The sequence below is a fragment of the Lampetra fluviatilis genome, chromosome 75 (genome assembly GCF_964198595.1).
Source record: "Lampetra fluviatilis chromosome 75, kcLamFluv1.1, whole genome shotgun sequence".
NCBI lineage: Eukaryota > Metazoa > Chordata > Hyperoartia > Petromyzontiformes > Petromyzontidae > Lampetra > Lampetra fluviatilis.
Genome location: NC_136349.1, coordinates 2,989,852 through 3,012,528, shown reverse-complemented (window position 1 = coordinate 3,012,528; position 22,677 = coordinate 2,989,852). Strand labels below are relative to the sequence as shown.

General features: G+C 46.6%; 1 protein-coding gene across 1 annotated transcript; it reads right to left on the bottom strand.

The window, feature by feature from the left end:
• Positions 1-394: 394 nt before the first annotated feature.
• On the bottom strand, positions 395-21,180 carry LOC144953386 (E3 ubiquitin-protein ligase TRIM11-like). Its single transcript, XM_078883950.1, has 7 exons — positions 20,857-21,180; positions 14,769-14,991; positions 7,929-8,024; positions 5,896-6,129; positions 4,997-5,019; positions 3,763-3,899; positions 395-1,645 (listed from the first exon to the last, which is right to left on the bottom strand). Exons 1-7 carry the CDS (start codon positions 21,111-21,113, stop codon positions 1,035-1,037), a joined length of 1,581 nt encoding a protein of 526 aa, XP_078740076.1. The 5' UTR covers positions 21,114-21,180; the 3' UTR covers positions 395-1,034.
• Positions 21,181-22,677: the final 1,497 nt, after the last annotated feature.

The window sequence follows — 22,677 nt, the reverse complement described above, 5'->3', positions numbered from 1 at the left end:
GGCCTCCAACAGCGGCGGGCGGTTCTACTCCCGCCGATCTTAAAATCCCGTCGCGTTCTCGGTCTGTGGGGGGGCCGCCGCCCGTTCGGGACGGGCCGGCGACCCGCACGCGTTCCAAATCTCTTTCCTTTTGTTGATTGTTCTTGTGTTCTTGTTATTGTTGTTATATTCTCCGTTGTCCGGTGATGCCAGATGGTTAAATGTTGCTCGCATTATTTTTCTATATATTTATTACAGCCGGGGACGGCTGGGTTTTCATCAGGGGGGGGGGATAGTGTAATGCGAGCAAGGATTGAGGGGGGGGGGCGGAGCCTGGGTCACGTGAGGGGAGGGAAGAGTTAGAGTCACGTGGGGGTGAGGATTTAGGGAGAGAACCGGAAAGGGATCGGGGAGTTGAGACGGAGTGAAATAGGAGGAGACCACGCTGGGCATTACGGAGAGAGTGGTGAGGTTGCCACGCGGTGGGAGACGTCGACACCGTCAGCCATCGGTGTCAGACGAAGAGAGAGCAGGCGGGCTGTGAAAGGCCAGCCGTATACGGGCCAGCAGGGAAGCTGGAGAGACGAAGCAGCGGTGTGGGTGCAAGGCGGAGCAGCAGGGAGACTGCATATCGGAGCAGCAGAGTGGCTGTGGAGTGATCGCCGGGAGAGACGAAACAGCAGAGTGGCTGTGGAGTGACCGTCGGGAGAGAGGCGGGCCTGAGCGAGGACGCCGTGGTATCAAGATTCTACGAACCCAATAAAGGACAACGGAGATCATCACATGAGAGAGGGTCCTTTATTACATATGCGAGTCTATGGGTATCTCTGTGCATCTGTGGGTATCGATAGGTCGATATTTGAGTCTATTTATGTTTAACTGAGTCTGTGGATAGTTATGTGAGTCTATAGAAATCTATGTCCACGGTGAAGTGAACAGTGCACATCTATGACAGTAATCAACCAGGAGAGCAACAGTGCCTTGAACGATTAACCTACACAGCAAGGCTTACAGAGCGCTCTCATGCTGGGTCCACGTCACCTCTCCTGAGAAGCCTAGCAGAGGCCGGCACAGGAGCGTGGACACGTGGCTATTGTGACGCTGCCGTCTAGCACTTTGAACGCAGGGAAGAGTGCAACACCGTACTGCATGCAATAGTAGGTGTGCAAGTGGACCCGTGCCTGTGAAACATCATAGAATGACAGTCGGTCCATGTCACAGTCCAGCAGAATGCCCACCCTGTCGATATGGCAGCCGCTACGGCCACCATCGCAGCTGATTTCAATGTCGGTTTGCTCTGCATCATAAAAGGCACTCAGGTTGCCATCGTCGTCGTCGTCGTCATCATCGTCTCTGTATTTTATGCACCACGACTCGGCATTTTCACCCAGCTCCGCATCGCTGGTATTGCCACTCCGCTCCATAGACCCGCAGCAGACACCCACACACCACTCGTCGCACTCGCTCACATCCACCTCCCAGTAGTGCAACCCAGAGGTGTAGCCCTCCTCACACAGCGCCTGCCTCCAGTAGGAGAACGCCTCACAGCCCTCCGTCACGTCCCGCCGCCTCCTGAGGGGCCGAGACAAGCTCAGGGCCTTGCCACTGTCATCGGCGTCCAGTTGGTAATGGAGCGTATCTTCATCAAGGGTTGGGCTCCTGAAATCTTCTCGAACGTAGAACGCACAGGGAAAGGACAGTGGTTAGTCATCGGCTGCCCTAGCTGGTGGACTGCTCCTGCTGTTATTGACACAATGACAAACAACGGTGCTGGAGGCTCCAAAACAGCTGCACTTCCACCGTTCAGATCTTGGGTTTAAGTAGAGGTTTCAGCTGCCGGTGGTTAAACTAGGTACTCAGGGGTTCACGACTATGGTCAAAGTGCGATAGCCAAAAAACATAACCGTTGGGTTGGGTTGTCTCTTAACTATATACACAAGGACAGCGTGTACATCATCAAAGCGTGTTTGTTTGCTTGTTTTACCACAAACAGGATGTGTCATGCAGACTCGATGATTCCTTGAAAAAGGTGTGTCTATTTGGTGTTTGAACATCTTAACACCTCCTGTATTATTATTATTTTTACAGAAAGGGTAATAATGCATGTACTTTTTTTCATCACACAAACTGATAACTTATCACTCCATCTCCAAGGGAGAGTGTCCATTTAGGTGCATTTCCACCTTGGGCTGCCATTCTGTCTCTTAGTCTGCAACATCACCCATCGGTCCTGCTAGTAGACGAAACTGCCCAAAGCCTAAACCCACTTAAAGCTCCCCTGACAAGCCAAGATGAAACCACTAACCTTTGCATTTATTCTCTGTAATGCGTACGGCACTCTTTCTGTTTCTCAGTGCAATTCTAGGCATGCGACCTCCCCACGCTCATTTGCGCCCCATTTGAGTGTCCATTCGGGTTGTCTACCAGCATCCCCACCCACCCCCCTCTAGTGATTCGGTGTGTGCCACAGCAGATCGTGTGCGTGCTGACGGAACACCCCTCTCCCTGCTGTAGCTCCCCTGGACCGCTGCCGCCCGTTCTCTTGCGCCTCTTCACTTCATCGCAGTCATTCGTTCCCAAACTCTGAATTCGTAGGCGGCAGCGGCTTTCCTTTGTTTTGGATGGCGTGGCCACACAGACGTAGTCACATTCATAAATGTGAGATTCCTTTTTTACGCATCTGGTAACTCCCTTCATTTATATATTTCCATTTGCGGAATAGCTGATTGCACTGTTCAGTCAGCACGCGATATGGGCATCCCACTTCCCCCGCATGGCAGTGAGCCTCCGAATAGCAGGAGGGTGGTTAAAGCCTCAACAACTCTTCTTCAATGCCCATTCTCGTCCTCTTCCCACCTCCTCACCCCTCCACTCCTTCCTGTGCCTCCCCTGTAGCCCCTTTCGTAATCCCCTGAGTAGACCCTCTGTAGTTGCTGTCACTCTTTCCTCAATACCTGGTAGCCCGCTACTACACCATTCCATTTTGTGTCACCGTGTTGTAAGCCATGTTCATCAAGCGCCTGAAGTGAAGGTGCTATATAAATATATGTGTGCAATTAGATTTGATCATCAGATGTACCACTTATCAGCGTTTTCATCGTTATCAAAATATATAACAGGGACGGTGGGTGAGTGATTCGGTGAGTGGGTGAGTGAGTTATTTAGTGGGTGAGTGAATGAGTGGGTGAGTGAGTGGGTGGGTAGGTGAACGAGTGGGTGGGTGAGTGAGTGAGTGAGTGGGTGGGTGAGTGAGTGAATGAGTGGGTGAGTGAGTGAGGTGGGTGAGTGAATGGGTAAATTGGCCTTTACCATCTGCCTAGTTATGGCCTTTTGCCCTCTGCAGGTTCTGTTTATTTCCTGGCTTTCCATACACAGCGGTGCATTGGTGGGATCTACGGATTAAATGCAGAACTTTACAATTGTAAATTATTATTAATTATATTATTATTAAGTGTGTTCTCTATTCCACAACTTTGACGCCAAATAAAAATATCCCCTGTATAGCCTGTAGCAGTCTGTTGTTATTGCGCAGCACTGAGGGGGTGGTTGGCTATCACCAGACCCGGGCACATTTGTCTCCCCAGCGGTGATGTTTACTACACACCACACCAGGTACTCATTTGAGGCTGAGTTGAGCTGGGGTGGGGGCTGGGGGCCCAGGACCGGTTCATATAATCATCACTGGTGTTGGTGGCCATGAGCGGGAATTGAACTTGGGTCGCCTGGTTCGCAACACAGCCACTCGTTAACCACTGCGCCACCGCACGCATCACACATTCTTACTTCTGAGCATCGCGTTTTCTGTCTTCCAATTGGAGATTCTGGAGGAGAGACTCTCCAGCAGGCCACGCAAGGACGAAAAGAGGTCTCTAGTCACGATGTTGTCATTTGGTGGGTTCTTCATCATCGCGGCCATTATCCTGAATGTGGGAAAAACAAATAAGGAATGAGAATATCGTGGATCTATAGGACAACCTTTGTTGGCCAGTATCAAGATGATTACAAAGAATAGGATTGCAATACCCTTCCCGGTAAGAATAAGAATAATGATACAGGTGTTGTGTTAAAATGTTCAAACACTAAATAAACACATCCATTATTGCAAGGCATCATCACGTCTGCGTGAACCACACATCACACGTGTTGTAAAACATGAAAACAAACGTTCACTGATAATAATAATAACAATGTATGCATTGTCTTCAAAATTGATTGGCCTGCACCAGAGCAACAGCCTCCTGGAGGAATCCAATGAGGTATAAATCTCTTTTTCACAGATGTCCAGTAGGCACGGATACAAACGTTATAACAAACAATACAAAAAAAAATGATCATAGTGAAAAGTACAAGAAAGGTAAAAAAATTACCCAAACATACAAATAACACAAAACCAACTCGCTTTTACCAGACAAATCTCACTGAGGAAATAACTTATTTTTTTAAAGCTACCTGGACACACATGATAACTCAACAAAGTGGCTTACAAATTTGACGGTTATAGCAGCAAAATAATCTAAATAGCCTAGATGCATGTTTCTAAATGTGGAGGAAAAACCCGGAGGAGCCGGAGAAAAAAATCGACGCAACCACCAGGACACAGAGAGAAATGCAGACTCCTAATATACAGCGGCAGGCGTCAGGGTCGGTACTATCACGATGATGATAAAATATGGCAATAATACAGTCTCCTTCATGACAAGGCCATAAAGGGGACTGTAGCTCTGGTGTAGGCCAATCAATTCCAAGAACAATGCGTAGATTATTCTTATCGAAGTCTGTTTGCATGTTTCACTACAATCATGATTTGAGGGTGAACACAAACTTGATGATGGACTTACGATCGTAGGTGTCTCGACATCTTAACACAACTCCGGTGTTATCATTGCGGGGAAGGGTAAAGCGAGCATATTATTTATTCACCATCGTAGTACCAGTAAAACATGGATATTGAATGTTCAATTAAACTGGGATTGGGAAGTTGAGTGGCCGTGGAGTGACGTGAAGGTGCGCGACCTACCTTCTCTCCAACTCACCGCTCACCTGCGACAGAGGGACAGGGGGCGCACGCGCGAGACATCCATTGGTAAGCTGGTCACCATCTCAGGGTAACCTCATCTCATGTTGATATACGGGGTGTCCCAAAATGAATGCTACACCAAAAAAAACTAATATCTGTATTGTCATTCGAGATGCTGATATGAATTTAATATGAATGCTGCAAGTAATAGACGTTTACGTTTTAGTTTATTTAATTTGTTATGGTATTGATTAGATATGCTCGAATTATTAATAAACTTGTGTATGTCGCCCATCGTTCAGAAAAAAACATTTTAAAACACAGCTGTAGGCATGCATGATGACTCAGCATTCACAAAATCATGTTTAAGTTCTTCCAGGTCAGTTGGTTTGCGAGTCTAAGACTTTACTTAAAAAACTGAAATACAAATCTAATGGTTTTAAGTCGAAAATAGGATTTCTCCTTAAACAAACAGAAAGCCTACGTGTTAAACTAAAGAAATGAGTTTGTCAATCTAGATGATGTAAAGGTGCATCGTAGCTCTTAGTGGCTTCCTAATATCAGAAGGAAAAGTATTCCAGATGGCCGCAGAAGCAGCGTGTTTGAAAATGCCACGCAATGAAGTGGTGACCGTTTTTGTTCGACGGCTGAGCCAATAGCCGCCGCTGCCACTGCTGCTGCAAGGATGACAGGAGCTCGCGTGATGGTAGTATACAGCTCCGTGACGAGATCACCAAAAGTATTGTGTGGTTCATTCGTGGCAGGCACTTTGTGTGTGTGTCATGAGCGCGACCTTATTACACTGTATTCGTTCAGCAACCGGAAGCCAATGCAGCAGCAGTAGCAGAAGGTGCTATTGACCATTTCCACACTACTGGTGTCCTCTGTTCTCCACGTACCTGGATAGCCCGCACGTGATTCGTTTCCTGCAAAGCCGCCTGCACCTCTTTGGTGACAACCACCGTCTCAGCGACCATCATCTCTCGGGGCGCCATCTGGCCACGGATTAGGCCCAATAGTTTACTCTGTTCTGCATGCGCCAACTGCTTGAGCGTGGCCCTTTCTTCCTCGAGGGACTTGATTGCAGCGTTAAAAGCGTCGTCTATGGATTTGTCAAAAGCTGCCGACGTTCCCTGAAAGGGGACGAGTATATAATTTTAGCGTGAAAAGATTACAGTTGTAGTTACAAGTACCACCGCTGCATGGATAAGCATGAACCACGTGAGTTGCGAGCTGTCATTCGTCCAAAGTTCGCCACGTGGATGAGAGTGTGGGTTGGCGGAGGCGAAGGGGCATTGGACACACTGTGGCGTGCGAGAAAGAACAATTGACGGAGCTGCCGCTCAATTCGCTGGTAGGAGCATCAGCAACGCGCCACACCAGCATGACGGCAGCTTGCAATAACCCAACCAATAGTAGATGTCTATTGCAATTTATATTAATATATTAACCCCCCTCTTCTCTTCTGATTGGTTCACAATTGGCATCACATTTATTTCTCCTACATTTAAGACCGAAACAGGAAGATTTCTCCACAATTCTGGCTGTCACCTGATATGGCTGGTTGTTTAGAATTACCGGCGAAACGTCAGTATATGAATTGCAAATGTTGTGAGGGGTTTTACTCTCCAATAAGTAACGAATTGGCACGTTTTATTGGCGTGACAAACCACAATACTAATTGGCAATGTCGGATGGTGGCCGGTTTGATATCGGCATTAAGTGGAATCGGTATTAATGTTCTGAACCAAAGGGCAGCACGAAAATGAGCATGTGAGGTATTGATCTAAACAAAGGAATTCGGGGAGGAAGGAAAAAATTATGTAAGAATAGGCTTTACTGTTTCTGACAAGAATACGAGAGGTATTAAGATGTTCAAACATATTTTTTGATAGCTAAACCAAATTGATTATGATCATCAGGTGGAAATTTATAGCAGCAGTCAAATAATCTAAATGCGTGACATTGATTCAAAATGTGTACGGAAAAAACGGAGGACCTGGAGACAAATCCGCACAACAACCACGGGGGGACAGAGAGAGAGAACCAAACTCAAAAGATACAGCAGCAGGCATCGTCAGGGTCGGGATCAAACCCACAACCTCCTTCATACGAGGCGTGGGAGATAACATCTCCTAGCCACGAGGGCACCCAAAAACCGAAATGGACACGAACTATCACTACAAGGCCTCATCAAGTCTGCATTAACCACACACCATGCTTGTGGTAAAATATGCAAACAAAACTGCTTTGATTATAATGTAGGCATTCTCCTTGGAACTAATTGGCCTGCAACCAGTATCAAGATGTTTCAAGATAACCATCAGATGTATCAAGGTGATCATCCTGATAGTGGTGTATGACAATCAGTGATACTGGTAAAAAAGGAGTCCCGGTATTATACCAGAGTATAACGCCAAAAGGCGAACAGCACGATGACAATGCAAATATCAAAGTATCAATAGCCCGGGTTGAGCAGTTACATCTATGGTACCCTTTTTGGCCAATATAACTGACTTTTTTCTGTTTCAAAGCTAGTGCATATGTTACTATCAAAGCACGTTTGTTTTTACGTTTTACCACAAGTGTGATGTTGTGGTTGGTGCAGACTTGATCATGCCTTGTCGTGATAATTCACGATGTAACACGATTTTTGTTCCTGGGTAGTAAGTGTTATTTTCTAATTGCTTATGCCTCAAAAGTATAGAAAATGGCTATTATTCCCCACAAACTTTGCTTACTTATTACCCAGGAACACATTTTCTTTTTTACACAGTGAATTATATAATCGGTGTCTATTTGCTGTTTGAACATTGTAAACACCTACTCTAGTATTATTATTGCCTGGAAGGTTAATAAAGTCGAGTATTTGTATCATCATCAGTCATCTTCATTTCATGGGAATTCGTGTTATTGTGTTATTGGGTCTCACCTCTACATTGGCTTCCGTGTTCTTCAGTATATTCAATCTTGCTGAAACTTTCCCATTATGTGTCATAAGTTTTTGGAGTGAACACGAAAGGGATTCCTGTTTTAAAAAAAGAAAACAAACCAAACAAAAAAGCCTATAGCAAAACGATTTAAATCATACACGATATTTACCAATTAAATGAAAAGGGTTGTTGTTGTTCGGAAACAATGTAAGGAACCAGAAAGAGAGGAAGACCAAACACAGAAAACGATGGCTTGAAGAAGGCGTCATAAGGGGATTGGTGCCAGAAAGATGTAGCCACTAACTTGAGCCATATTAGCACTTCAAGAGAGAGGAGAAAGTGGAAACAACAAGTGAAGAAAAGTGCAGTGGGCCCCTACTCCGGGCTATCTTGCCTCATGGATCGTAATGATGATACACTACACCACTATTCATGACACGACTATAAGCTACACTATACACTACGCTATACACTACACCAGTGGTTTTAAACCTGGGGTGCACGCACCCCCTGGGGGTGCGAGATTCCCTTTCTGGGGGTGTGAGACATGCCAGATGTTTTTAGAAGCAAAATCGTTGAAGACAAATTAAGCACATGCATGCAAGTAACCACTACTTTATTTAATACTTTATTTAATCAAACCTCTGTATTTATTAACATTATTATAAAAAAATGTTGTGTCTGTCTTTGTCTCTATAGCCGTGTTCCCGCTGCCTTGTGGATAAGTCTGGGAAGACAAAAGCTAGGGGAGCACACCCTGAGAATAAAGCAACGTGCTGGTGGTGCGCGAAAGGTGGTCCTCCGATAGACTGGAGCTCCGGCAGCCTCCTGCAACTGTGGAAAAGTTCCAGTCGTCCTGGGTTCTCCCTTTGCACTGGATTCCACCCTATTGCAGTGAAGAAGTGCTGTTGGGACTTGCGCACCCCCAACCATACTCTAAATATACACTTTGCACAGGTAACCACTTCTGCCTCTGTGAATCGCGCATCTGGAAAAACTGGACAAATGTCTGGAGGCGTTGAGTGGTGTGGTGACGGGAGCAGGTACGAACATATCCAAAAGCTCCTAGTCAGAGCCCCGCACGCCAGCGGCACAGGGCATTTGGTCAGTAGCAGCTGGGACTGAGTTGCAGCTGCTCTCGGCAGACCCCTGTGTGACTGAGTAGTCCTATTTAGGATCCACACTGATCACCCCCAATGGAAAGGGGCCTTGAAAAGGTGGCCTAAACATTGCAAACTCAAACTTACATGGATAGGTAACCACACCTATAGGGTTGTTCCAGTCTGCGGTCGAAAAAACAATAAGAAAATAAATCTTAAATTCAAGCTTTCTTGACTATAGGAATTCATATTCTTGGGTCAATCGGTAAAGTCATGTAGATAGGTTATTTTCTTTGAACCTATCGACGTGACATTACCGAAAGACCTAAGAATATAATAGAAAATAATCTCCCTTAAACTGGCAACATAGAGTGTAAAAACCCTATTGGACGCTGACCGGGACACTGAGAGACCCCATCGAAGAACTGCCGTAGTTGCAGCGGAAATAAAGCGATAAAACATTGACATTGTTAGCCAAACCAGACTCCTGGATGAAGGCTCCCTGAAGGAGGAAGGCCAGGGTTAAACCTTCTTCTGGAAGGGATACCTCCAAGGAGGACAACATCTACATGGTTTGGGATTTACAATAAAAAAACAGCCTCCTACCCAATCTCACAGAGACACCGATTGACATAAATTAGAGACTCATTACTATATGCATCTCGCTAGCAAAGCACCATGCCACACTTATAAGTGGCTATGCACCGACTTTACCATCAGAGAGCGAGGTTAGGAATCGCTTCTACCAAGCACTAGATGAGGCCCACCGTCGCATCCACAGCAATGATAATATATTTTTGCTGGGTGACATCAATGCTGGAGTGGGAAAGGACAATGAGGTGTGGAGTGGAGTTATTGATAAGCATGGCATTGGGCAAGCTAATGCAAAATGGCATGAGGTTATTGACCCTTTGCGCTGAACATAGCTTGTCCATCACGACCACCATATTTCAACTAAAAGACAACCCAAAAGAGCTCTATTATGGATAAAAGACAAATATAAGACATCCTGGATGCACCCACGTTCCAAACATTGGCACTTAATAGATGACATCATTGTGAGACGTTCCGATATAAAAGACGTCTTACTCACCCGTGCAATGAGAGGTGCTGAGTGCTGGATACATCACAGACTTATCACGACCAAACTACAGGTGAGAGTACGCCCTCCTGTCTGTCTCCAGAAGTCAGGAAAGAAGCGACTAGACTGTGCCCGGCTTGGAAATGCTGTGGTCCGGAACGACCTTTGACACTCTCTGGCTGACAAATTGAAAGACGTTGAGCCTCTCGCCCCATCGATCGTGATGATGATTTACCCATGGGAAGCCCTCCGCTGATTTCCTAAGGCTTTCTCCCGAAGGTCTTGCGTTATGAGCGATCGAGAAAGCCCTCATTGAGTGGTTCATTGAGGAGCGGGAGGAGACCAGGATTCACACAGCCTACTCACGGTGGCTAAGAGATCTAATCTCCCTCGCCTGGTATACAGGAGGTGGGGGGTCTGATCCCAACCCTAATGTCTGTTGTATATGTGGAGTTTGCGTGTCTCTCCCTCTTTCTCTTCCCACAGTCGTGTGGATTTGTATCTGGGTCCTCCAATTTTCCCTCCACATTTAGAATAAACATCACGTGTTTAGAGTGTTTCACTGCTACTATAAATATTGAAATGATATGCAACTTGCTTCAGCTACGATTTGTGATGGCCAGGTAGCTTCTGAAAATAGCTGTATAAGCTAAGTGGGCCTTTCCTGGTAAAACAAAAAGCTTGTAATTTTTTGTTAGATTATAGTTTACAAAATGCACCAGTCCTGAAACGTTACAAGGCGTGTTCAATGCAACGCTGTTGATTTTGGCAAGTTTATCTATTTTCAATGTGGATTTTTTAGTTTTAGTTGTGCGTGTGCCAGTGGGCACCACGAGTCGAGTTTAAAGCAAAGTTCAAGTGCAAAACTCCAACGTTTTTTTGCTTCGTGATTGCACTGTTCTCACGAAGTCGCATCAATCGAGGAGGGCAGTCACAACCATGCTTGGCCCAAACCCAGATTCGAATCTGACCTCTGAGCCACACCACAGCCATCACCACTATCACCACCATCATCATCACCACCACCACCACCAACAACCGCCATTTCCCACTAAGTGACAGTGACCTCACAATGGCGCTTGTGCCAGGCTATGTGCATGGCATGTTAAGGCCACGTGAGGGCGACTGCCTCCAACTGCCCAGTAGCGTCCTTCACGAGCCTCCACCACAGAGGCCGATCTTGACACCGTTTGTACCAGTCATCGGCAAGTCCAATCGGCTCTACATCCTCTTGTACCACATCACTCCATCTCTTCTCTAGCCTGTGCCGCGCCCGTTTAACTGGCATAACCAAAAGCTGTTTAGGCATGTGGTGGCTGGGCATGTGGGCTACATGACCCAGCCAACACAGCCTTGCCTGCCGGAGCTCACCATTGGGACATTGCCCAGATTTTTCAAGGATTTGTGAGCTCCTGGCACAATCCAGCCTGGTTAAACCCAGGAAAGATCGTTGGCAGGCCAGCCTAAATGTTTCTAACTGGCAAAGATGATTCATTAGGGGGGTCCACGTTTTGCAAGCATAGAGAAGGGAGGGCATGACAGTGGCCGAGAAGACCCGAAGCTTCGTGTGGAGCGACAGACCGGGTAGCTTCCATACAGCGTTACGCAGCCGATGAAAAGTTAATGCCGCTTGATCAATTCGGAGTGAGACCTCTGCGTCAAACTGGAGCCGGTCATGAGCACACTGCCCATGTATGGGAAACTCTCCACTCTCTCCACAACTGCCCCATCACCGATTGGGAGTTGTTGGGGTTGAGTGTCTGATGGTACAAAATACCCAGGCAGGTGCTTAGTTTTGGTGGGGCTGATGGTAAGGCCCCACCTCTTAGTGGCACGCTCCAGTTTCAGGAGCAGTGCCTCCAACTCATCCTCTGAGTGAGCAACAATCACTGGATCATCGGCATACATAACGTGGTTGACCAATATAGAGCCATCCCTTGACGGCACCTGGACATCGATCAGCCTCCCATTATATCTGTACCAGATGAAAATTCTCCGGTAAAGCCATCAAAGGCTTAATGAACTACGTGGTCGAAATAGTCGTTAAATAATGTGGGAACCAGATGACACCCCTGTCGCAACCCAAGGTGAACAGGGAATGGCTCCGACTCCTGGCCACGTAGTTTAACCCTGGCCTCGCTCACCATCATTAAGGTCCTTAATAATACTCTTTGGTTCTTTTGGTAAAGTCACGTAGGTATAAAATCAAATAAATCACGACGTTTCGGACGTAACACAAGCGTCCATCATCAGGTGGGAAAGCGATGCCTTTTAATGTATCATAGGCCTTGACCAGGTCAATAAAGCAGAGACATCGGTCGTGTTGGAACTCCCTGCATCTCTGCTGTAGCAGACGGACGGAAAATATAGAATCTGTGCAGGACCGCCTTCCCTGAAACCACATTGGGGCTCTGCAAGCCTCTCCTCAGCGTGCCTGGCAAGGCGATGTTGAATAATCTTAGAGGAGTGAGATGCCCTTTAGTTGTTACAGTCTGAACAGTCTCCCTTCTTAAAGAGGGGAACCACCAGGGCATCCTTCCAATTCTGTGGAACCCGTCCAGTGGTCCAGACTGTTATTATAATGTCATGTAGGGCAGTCTGTGCACAAACACCACCCTCCCTCAGCATTTTGCTTGGGAGATCATCGCTGCCTGGTGCGTTTCCCGGTCTAAAACTCTGGATCGCCTTCAGTTCTTCCTTAACAACTGGCACCTCAGCCAGCCACTCAAGGGGGTGACTACTTCTTCCAATATTTAAGACACTGCATCCTCAGCAGGGTCATCCTCACTTTGCCCCATTATGTTTTCCAAGCTGAGTGATTTCCCCTCCCCCAAGACCTCACAGAAATGCTCAGAAAATCTGAAAACCTGTTCCTGGGGGTCGGAGATTGGATCACTGTTCTTTCCCCTGATGGTGATAGGTGTAAGACTGCAAGTGACGTTTTTGATGGAGTTAGAGTGATTTGTGGTTGCGAGCTACTGAGGCAGACTCCATCTCTTCAGCAATCCGCGACCACCACCCATCCTTGCAGCGCCTCACGGCTCTCCGAACCTCCGAGTGAAGGCTGCGGTAAGCCTCCTCATTCTCTGATGTGGGATGCTATAGACGGTGAGTGGGCCTGGTGCTTTTTATCAGACAGCCTGAACACCTCCCCTGTCAGCCAGGGTCTCTGGGGAGGTCTGGACAATGCACCTAAAGCAGCCATTGCAGCTGCATGAGCCACAGTCCTTAACCTCACCCATTTCCCCTCGGCATCATGAGGAGTGGGGGACGAGGTCAACCTCAGCTGAAAGCAATGATGAAAATCTCGCTGGCAAGTTTCATCAGCTATCTGAGATCAGGCCATTGTGTGTTTGAATGGGGTCCTGGGTATACACCCAAAAGCGGAGTGGAAAAATGCAGGTGCATCTTACAGATGACAAGTCTATACTCAGTGGGCATATCAGCTTCAAAGTAGGTCCTGGTGCCAAGGACATGGGTCTGCATCCACTGTTCCATCACTATCTAGTCCAGCAGATGTTCTTGCTTTGACCTGGCGTGCATCCATTATGTTGTGTGGATGCGCTCATGCCGGAGCAGTGTGTTGGTAATTACAAGCTCATGGGCTGCACAAAAGTCAAGCAGCCTCCTACCGATGTTATTGAGCTGACCCGGCCCATGCATTCAAATCAATCTAAACCAGGTGCCAGCATCATGACCAACTCGGGCATTAAAGTCACCCAACAGGATGACTCTATCTCGAGGGGCCACTTTAGCTCGCACCTGTGACAGGAGGTCATAAAACGCATTTGACTCATCGGCCTTGCCTGCATCCCTCCACAGATGTTCATCTTCAGTGGGGGCATAAGTAACCACGTCCTCCACTCCTCGCCTCTGGTTGATAGGAAGGCGAGCCCAAAGTAGTCTGGGGTGTACAGCTTCCCACACCTCATCGCCAAACTCCCATGCCCCCTTCATTATTTTGTTCAGAAGAAGAGCCACTCCCTGTTGTTTGGCAGTCTCCTGCCCCGAGTCAAGGACTGTCTACCCCTCATGGTGGCAGGAGCCAGAGCCGGTCCATCGGACCTCCTAAATACCACAGAGATCCAGGCGGTACCGGTCGAGCTCCCGACAGAAGAGTGACAGCCTCTCCTCCGCAGTGAGCGTTTGAACATTCCACGTGGCCACCCGCAGTGGCTTTTTGCTGTTTCTATAGGGACCCCCGAGGGTAAGGATTCAATCTCCTGGCTCCGCCAAATGTAAGTTTGGCCAGGACACATCATAGATGACTGTCCCCCCTGGGCCTCCGGCACAAGCTTTGCTGTATATATTTTTTTGTGGATTAGTGGTAATTGAATGTGGAGGGGTTACCAGCCCCTCGCACCTGTCCAGAGCCCACTTTGGATGTTGTGGTGGCTACAAACACCATGAGGGGAATGGCAAATTTAAATTCGCCCTCCGCACATGGCACTGCTCACCATAGCATTACCGTCCAGCACCAACATCACCACCACTACCACCACCACTGTCGGTACCACCACCATCACCACAAACACCACTACAATCACGACCACCACCATCACCATCGTCACCATCACCACCATCATCAACACCACCACTATCACCACCACAACCACCACCATCATCACCACACGGTTGCCGCGCTCAGAGCACCTCACCTTTGCCTGCCGATCAGCCTCCTCTGTTGACGTCAGCCTGTGGCCCCGATGTGCACCGCTCGTGACACAGTCGGCGCACACAGACGCCCCGTGCTCCTGGCAGAACATGGCAAGTGCCTTGCCATGCTGAGCACAGAGGTCCAGATTCGGGGGCCTCGCTAGTGCCAAGCTCGGGTTGAGCTCCTTCCGCGGCCGTTCCCCCTCCAGGCTGAGACTTGAGAACCTATTGGTACAAACTGTCTTCACTGAGCGACCGTGAATAGCGGCCAGATCTCCCGTAGCTCACTTGTCCACATTGGGGCACCACGGTGGCAAGATGTTAACTATCTCAGCTGGTGCACAGGAGGTCGTGGGTTCGATCCCGACCCCGAAGTCTGCTATACATTTAGAGTGTGGGTGTTCATTCCCCCTGTGGTCTTATGGATTTTTCCTTGGTTGTCCAGTTTTCCCCTCTGCATTTATAACAACAAACACTGGGGTACCGCGGTGCGGAGATGTTAACTACCCTGCCTGGTATGCAGGAGGTCGTGTGTTCGATCCCATACCCTGACAATGGTTACTTCTGTATATTTGGAGTCTGCCTCTTTCTCCCATGGTGATTGCATGGATTTTTTTCCAGGTCCTCCATTTTTCCCCCTCCACGCTTAGAATCAACAATCATGAGCTTAGAGTATTTGACTTCTCCTATGAATTTCCACGTGATGATAATCCAGTTGGTTGAGCATTCATTTGTTATAGACAGGTCACTTCTGAAAAAGAGCTATATAGCTCAGTGGGCCTTATCTGGTAAAATGTAAAAGAGTTTTGTTTAGTATTGTACTGTCACGAAACATGAGTAGGGAGTCGCGAGACAAAAGACAGTTTCAGGTTACAAATATATTTTGTTTAACCAGATGACAACTCCAGAGACCGGGAGTTTTTCTGAGTTTAGTTTGTTGTCCTTCCCCCGTCACCTCCAATTAGCACGGTTGGTTATGTACGGTGTGAAAGAGGTTATACATACATTTTGTAAATGTTGTGGGATTTACTGTCCAAAACACCAGTGTGCTGAACTAGTAACGAATTGGCACGTTTTGTTTACGTGACACACCTTACTAATTGGCTGTGTTGGGTGGTGGCAGGTTTAACGACACATTTATATTTACGCGCTCTAACTCTAAAAAACCTTAGTTATGGTATACAGCATGTTGTGGGTTGTGTACTCGCTCTGTTTCTGCACAGCAGCGTCTTAAGATGTGGGAGCAGCATGCCTGCTCTGTAAATCCACAACGTGTTATAAATCACGAACAATGTCACAAGACTACCTCTGTAGCTTGATGCCTTTTGTAATTATTTATCATCATCATGATCCATGGGCTGATAGCCCCCATAGTAGGTGTCCACTGAAACATTGTCATTAGTTTCCACTTTCTTTGTCTTGTAGTGACAATATGACTCACGTAGTGCCATATATTTCTAGCACCAATCTCTTATAAAGTCGTCATCAAGCCATTCTCTGTTTTGGTCTTTCACTCTTTCCGGTTCCTTTAATTTTTCCTCAAACAACAACACCACACTTTAAAATGTTCTGTTGTTGTCCATCCTAAAACTGGCACTATTGTGTCCAAATAGTGCCAGTTTCCTTCCCATCAATGCCTGCATCATTTGGTTGTCTCTCTTCTTTGTTGCAACCGTTTTCTTACTTTTACATTGGTCACTCTTCATTATTACTATGAACGTGTATATAAGGCGCAGCAGACCCAAAATAGGGCTTCAGAGCACCATATAGAAAGAGAGAGAAATTAACCATTTCAAATTAACATATCCTTGGAAATAATGTTGTTTAATTTTAACTCTGATTCTGAAATGTTGTCAGTTTTAATGTAAGATGAGTAATACTTAGTATGTGCTGCTCTTCAGTTTTCTGGGTGAAAAGTGGGATGGGTTTTGCCACATCCTGGCCAGCTGGCTCAGCAAACTTAATAAAATAACAGACTCATAGAGATACATAGAGATTCAGAGCCACAGAGATACATAGATACTCATACAGATACGTAGAGATACGTATAGCCTCATAGAGATCAAGATATTTAGATACTCGTAGAGATACACAGAAACTCACAGGGATACATAGAGATGTTTAGAGATACATAGAGACTCATAGAGTAAATACATAATATGTTGTTAAACCCGTCACCACCCGACACAGCCAATTAGTATGTTTTGTCAAGTAAAAAGAATATGCCAATTTGTTACTAACACAGCACACTGGTGTGTTGGAGAGCAAAACCACAACATTTACAAACTGAGTACTCAGCTTGTAAATGTTGTGTGCTGGACTAGTAACAAATTGGCATGTTCTGTCTACGTGACAAACCTTACTAAATTGGCTGTGTCAGATGGTGGCGGGTTTAACGACACATTTATAGATTTACGTGATCTAACCCTAAAAACCTGTATTATGGAGGATATTGGTCGCGAAAGCCTACGTGTTAAACAGACTCATAGAGATGAGATACATATATTTTGAGACACATAGAGACTCATTAGGGATACATAGGAAATTAATAGAGATACAGAGACTAAACGAGATACATAGGTGGAGAAGATGGCAATCTACCCATGGTCTGCACTGTAACGTGCTTGTCACAAACTGATGTTATCATCCCGGCAATTGAATGTCAAAATGGCCCTCCTGATCAGTATTACAACACCAAAAATCCTTTTCATGGCCAAACTTACCGCAGAATAGGGCCGTCACTACGTTTCTGCTATCTAAATGCAGAAGTATCTATCAAGGCCGAAGTGCGACTTGCTGGGACGTTTCCTCACAGCCCAGATGGCTCGACGCGCTCCTGCTCCAGGAAACTCATGTACAGCTGACAAGAGCCTCAAAAATAAAAAATCCTAGATTTCTGTTAGCTGCCAGCTACCACCATCCCAAGCAGGGACTACCAACGTCACGTGAAATTCCATTTCAAGGACCTCACCACAACGAACGCAGAAAACAACATACCGACAGCCATCATCATCGTCAAAATCAATTATGTATCTGTGATAAATGTATATAAACCTCCAATAACCACATGGAGCCCAAACATGCTGCCTGCTGCGACCCATCCCGCGGTTTTCGCAGGTGACTTCAACAGCCATCACATGGCCTGGTGTATTCAACCAATGAAACCTGTGGAGAATGGGTCATCAACTGGGCAGCAACTAGTTATCTGTTCATTCTGTTTGACGCTAAAGATCAAGGCACCTTCCATTCCGCACGATGGAAGATGGATTCAAACCCTTACCCGTGCTTTGTGTCGTGTTCCTGTTCGGGTGAACCGCTGTGTGCTTCCAGAATGGTTCTAGACAATTCCCGAACAGTTAGCACAGGCCAGGCTTGGTGCATATCGGGGTCAAAATTCTGATGATCACGTCCACCCCTGTGCCACAATGCAACTTAAGAAAGGGCAACTGGGAACCTTTTATTGAAGATATCGTGTGCACTGTCTCCCAGAATCCACCAAAATCAGAAAACTATGAACGTTTCACCAAGATTGTGCTCAATCAGCCCACTCACAAATTCCATGGGGTTACTGGGCAGAATACACTCCATGCTGGAAATGACAAAGCGAGTCCCTGCTCGAGAAATACAGAGTCAGGAAACCCAGAGTGTGGAAAAGCTCTCCTGGACTCCTTAAATGAATGCAGGAGCCAAAGGTGGACAGAAGCGATGGAGTCATTAGATTTAACACACTCAAGCCATAAAGCTTGGTGCCTCCTGAGACACCAAGGAGCAGCACCACCACCGAGACACAAGACCGCCAATGTGCCCATCAATGCCATCGCCACACAGATGATATTGAATGGAAAGATATCTACAGATCGGCAAAGACAGCGAGTGAAATGAAAACTCCACCAATTAATAGCAGAATGTGCACCGACAACAGCCTTGTTATACCCCTTCAATGAAGAAGAGGTCATTGATGCCATAAAAGCCACCAGATTAGGAAAGGCCACAAGATTGAATGGGATTTATCCCAAGTTCCTTAAACACCTTGGCCAAAAAGGATGTCACTGGCTGGCCAGATTGTTTTCAGACAATTTCCTTAGGCAAATTCCCAAAAATGGCAACAAACGTAGGTCATTGCCATTCCGGAAATCAACCACAAACCCAAATAAGTTCTGCCCCATATCCCTGCTTTTTACAGTGTACAGACTCCTATAGAGGATGCTACTGACCTGTATGTCACCGATCTTCGAGGAAACTATACCAACTGAACAGGCTGGCTTCCACCCTGGCCACAGCATTTGTTATCAAGTGTTGGCACTCACCACACACATTGAAGCTGGCTACCAGTACAAAAACATCACAGGAGCCGCTTTCATAGACCTATCACTGGCCTATGACACAGTATGGTGGGAAGGCCTCGTGCTAAAGCTGTCTAAGGACATCCGATGCCAGCAGACCCTCAGACTTCTATCATCGCTACTGTCCAACCAGCCATACTATGTCCACCTAGAAAACACTGTCAGCAGAGCCTGCTTCCTCAGTAACGGGCTCCCACAAGGATCAGTGCTTGCTGTGGCACTTTTAACATACATAGATATAAGTGACTTCCCTGTCACCGTCGGCCGGAAATTTGGCTACGCCGATGACCTAGCACTTGCCGTCCAAAGAATGACTCAAAATTTAGGTCAAAAGTGACTTGTGCGAAGACCTCAAGAAACTCGAAACGTACTTCAAGTACTGGAGGCTCCGCCCAAACCCAAGAAACACTGTTGTAACATTATTCCATCTGAACAATGCAAGCGCCGACCAGAAACTGGCCGTCACTTTCTGTGGCGAAGAGGTCCAGCACGACAAGTACATCAAATACCTCGGTGTAACTCTTGCCAGCAGCTTCACCTTCCACAAAACCTGTGAAATGCTGCTATAACAACAAAATCGCGAGTTAATCTCGTGCATAAACTGGCCGGAACAACATTGGGAGCAAAGGCAACATCGCTCCGGACGGCCACCACAGCACTAGTCTTCTCTGCGGCAGGATATTGTGCCCCAGCCTGGAACAAAAACATGCACACAAAGCTGGTGGACACAAAGGTAAATGCATCCATGAGGATCATCTCAGGGATGCTAAAGAGCACACCGTTGCCGTGGCTTTCGGTCCTCGCAAATATCGATCCTCAGCAGATCTGTCGCAATGCTGCATCTGTGAGGGAGTATTGCAAGGCCATCATAAATCCAAACCTCCCAATAAACAAAGACATCTCCATGCCCCACCACACAGGCTCAAATCAAGAAAATCTTTCTTGTAATATGCAAAGAACATACATGATGATGACAAGACCACCAAAGCACGATGAGAGGAAACATGGGCAAAACACCAAAATCTTGCATAAATCCATCATCAGCGACCCTGCAATCCTCCAAACAGGATCTTATCTACCGAAGAAGATCTGGTTTCTCCTTGAATCAGATCCGGACACTCCATAGAAAATGTGGACACTTTCTTCACAAATGGAAAATTTACGAGAGTCCAGTTTGTGACTATGGTGCAAGATCTCAGACCGTGCAACATATCAGATCATTCAACGGCAATCTAAAACAAATCAATGCGGCTACTCCTGAAGAAGTCGAATCAATATAAAATCTCGAAATCAATTTGTAATCTGTTGCTGTCCCCAAAAATGCCATACAAAAGAAGAAGAAATGGATACATAGACTCATAGAGATGTATTGCGACTCATAGAGATACATATAGACACATGGGAGACTCATAGAGGTACATAGAGACACATAGGATAGACAGAGACTGGGTGAAAAGTGGGTTAAATTTTTCCCAATCTGAGCCAGCTGGCTCAACAAATGTAATTCACTAAACCAGGGGTCGGCAACCTACGGCTCCGGAGCCGCATGCGGCTCTTTACGGGCTGCTTCTTGACGATATGTACGTATGTACAGTATGTACTCAGATGCATTGCGGCTCTTGAAATACTGAATTTTGTACCGAATTGGAAAGAAATGGCTCTTCTTGTTATTTTGGTTGCCGACCCCTGCACTAAACCAATGGACTAACCCACCAACAAACTAACTATCTTTTCTCGGGACCAGCACCTGTCCACGATGCTGGCCAGCTTGAAGTTTTTCACGAGCTGCTGCCGCATCTGCTCCTTGGAGCCAAAGGGCAAGACCCTGCGGCACTCGGGGCAGGCGCAGGCACCGTCGCGCCACGCGCTCACGATGCACTCTCTGCAGAAGGTGTGTGGGCAGCCCAGCAGCACGGGGTCGACGTAGAGTTGCAGGCAGATGGAGCAAGTCAGCTCCTCCTCAAGGCCCCGGTCCAGGCCACCTGCTGCTGCCGCCTCTGCCATGCTAAGTGGAGCCGATCCGCTCTGCTGTTCCTCTGCTCCCGCAAATCCTAACGAGGTGCGACAGGTGGGCTAAATAGACAATAAAAACAAAATAATAAAGTTCGGAGACATTTTTGAGTAGATGTAACTCCGTGTTGTGTTCTGTCCTCCGGAGAAATGGGGCTACTCGACAACAGCTGAGCACCAGGGTGTTTGCGGAATGGCTGAACTTTAGTTCAAATTTGTTCTTCCAAAAGGCAATTGCGTATCTGCAATAGCGACACCCAAAACTTGTCGAGCGTCGCGCTCAATTCCCGTGCTCTGTACAAGACGCACCTGGTCAGACTCGTCTACCCCGTATCTGCTTCTATATTTATTATTTATTTAATTTCCCGTTTAAAAAAATTTCATCTAAACTATTTTTTTTGTTATTTCACCAGGTAAGGCTCACCGAGCTATGTAGTTCTTTTTTAGAAGCAACCTGGCCACAAATTATAGCTTATCACCACGTCAAAATTTACAGTGATCAAAATGCCTAGAGATTCATAGAGACGCACAGATATGCAATGAGAACCATACAGGTGTATATGTATGTTTATTAAACTTATTTCACACCGTAAATAGCCAACCATGCTACACGGAGGTGCGGGGAAATCTGCAATGATGCCTGCTTAATAGAGGGCGAGATTAGCAAATAAAACAAATACTGATTAATTTATCGATGTCACCGTGGAACAGGGCCAGGTTATGAAAATGCTGGGGCCCTAAGCTACGTCGAACTTAAGAGGCCCCATCATATCGGAATGAATACAGCACACAGATACCCAGAAAGACACCACAGAGATGCATAGAAATGCAGATATACATAGAGACTTAACTATGTTAATTTTACCAGGTAAGGTCCACTGAGCTGTGTAGATCTTTTTCAGAAGCGACCTGGCCACCACAAATTATAGCTCAACGAAGTGGCTAATTATCATCATCATCATCATTATGTGGAGATTTAAAGCTGCAGCCAAACACTCTAAACGCATCACGTTGATTCTAAAGGGGAGGGAAAAACCGGAGAACTCGGAGAAAAATCCACGCAGTGACCACCACGGGGAGAGAGACGAAAATTACAAATAAACAGCAGCAGGCATCGTCAGGGTCGGGATGGAACCCACGACCTCCTGTACCCCAAGCGAGGAAGTTAACATCTACCTAGCCCCAAGCATGGGCGGTTCATGACAATGCTGGGGCCATAAGATATCTCTATTTTTCAACGGGCTATGTAAAAAAAGTAGAACGTGTACAATAGTAAGTTGTGTTCATACTTAAGAGGGCCCCGTTGTTAATGGATGCTCGGCTGACTTAGCTGGGGCTCGCTTAGCCGAGGCCTAAATCTGACCCTGCCACAGAACAAGAAGCCGTCAAACCACCACGCCTCAAGGCCACGTAATTGTTGGCCGGGTTACGATTAGTTCGGGTTACTGGTTAACGCGACCAACTGGTTTGGCTCCGCTGTTATAGACAATATGAGGATCTGTATTTATGAACTGAAGGAGTAATACGGATAGAGATATGAAGCTCTTTGTTACAGATG

What these genes read in the sequence shown, in the direction of transcription:
- LOC144953386 (XM_078883950.1), bottom strand. Translation starts at nt 21,113, where the DNA reads ATGGCAGAGGCGGCAGCAGCAGGTGGCCTGGACCGGGGCCTTGAGGAG. An exon ending in ATCACGTGCGGGCTATCCAG is followed by an intron (nt 5,020 to 5,895) that starts GTACGTGGAGAA and finishes CCTCTGTCGCAG; the next exon opens with GTGAGCGGTGAGTTGGAGAG. An exon ending in AGAAAACGCGATGCTCAGAA is followed by an intron (nt 1,646 to 3,762) that starts GTAAGAATGTGT and finishes ACGTTCGAGAAG; the next exon opens with ATTTCAGGAGCCCAACCCTT.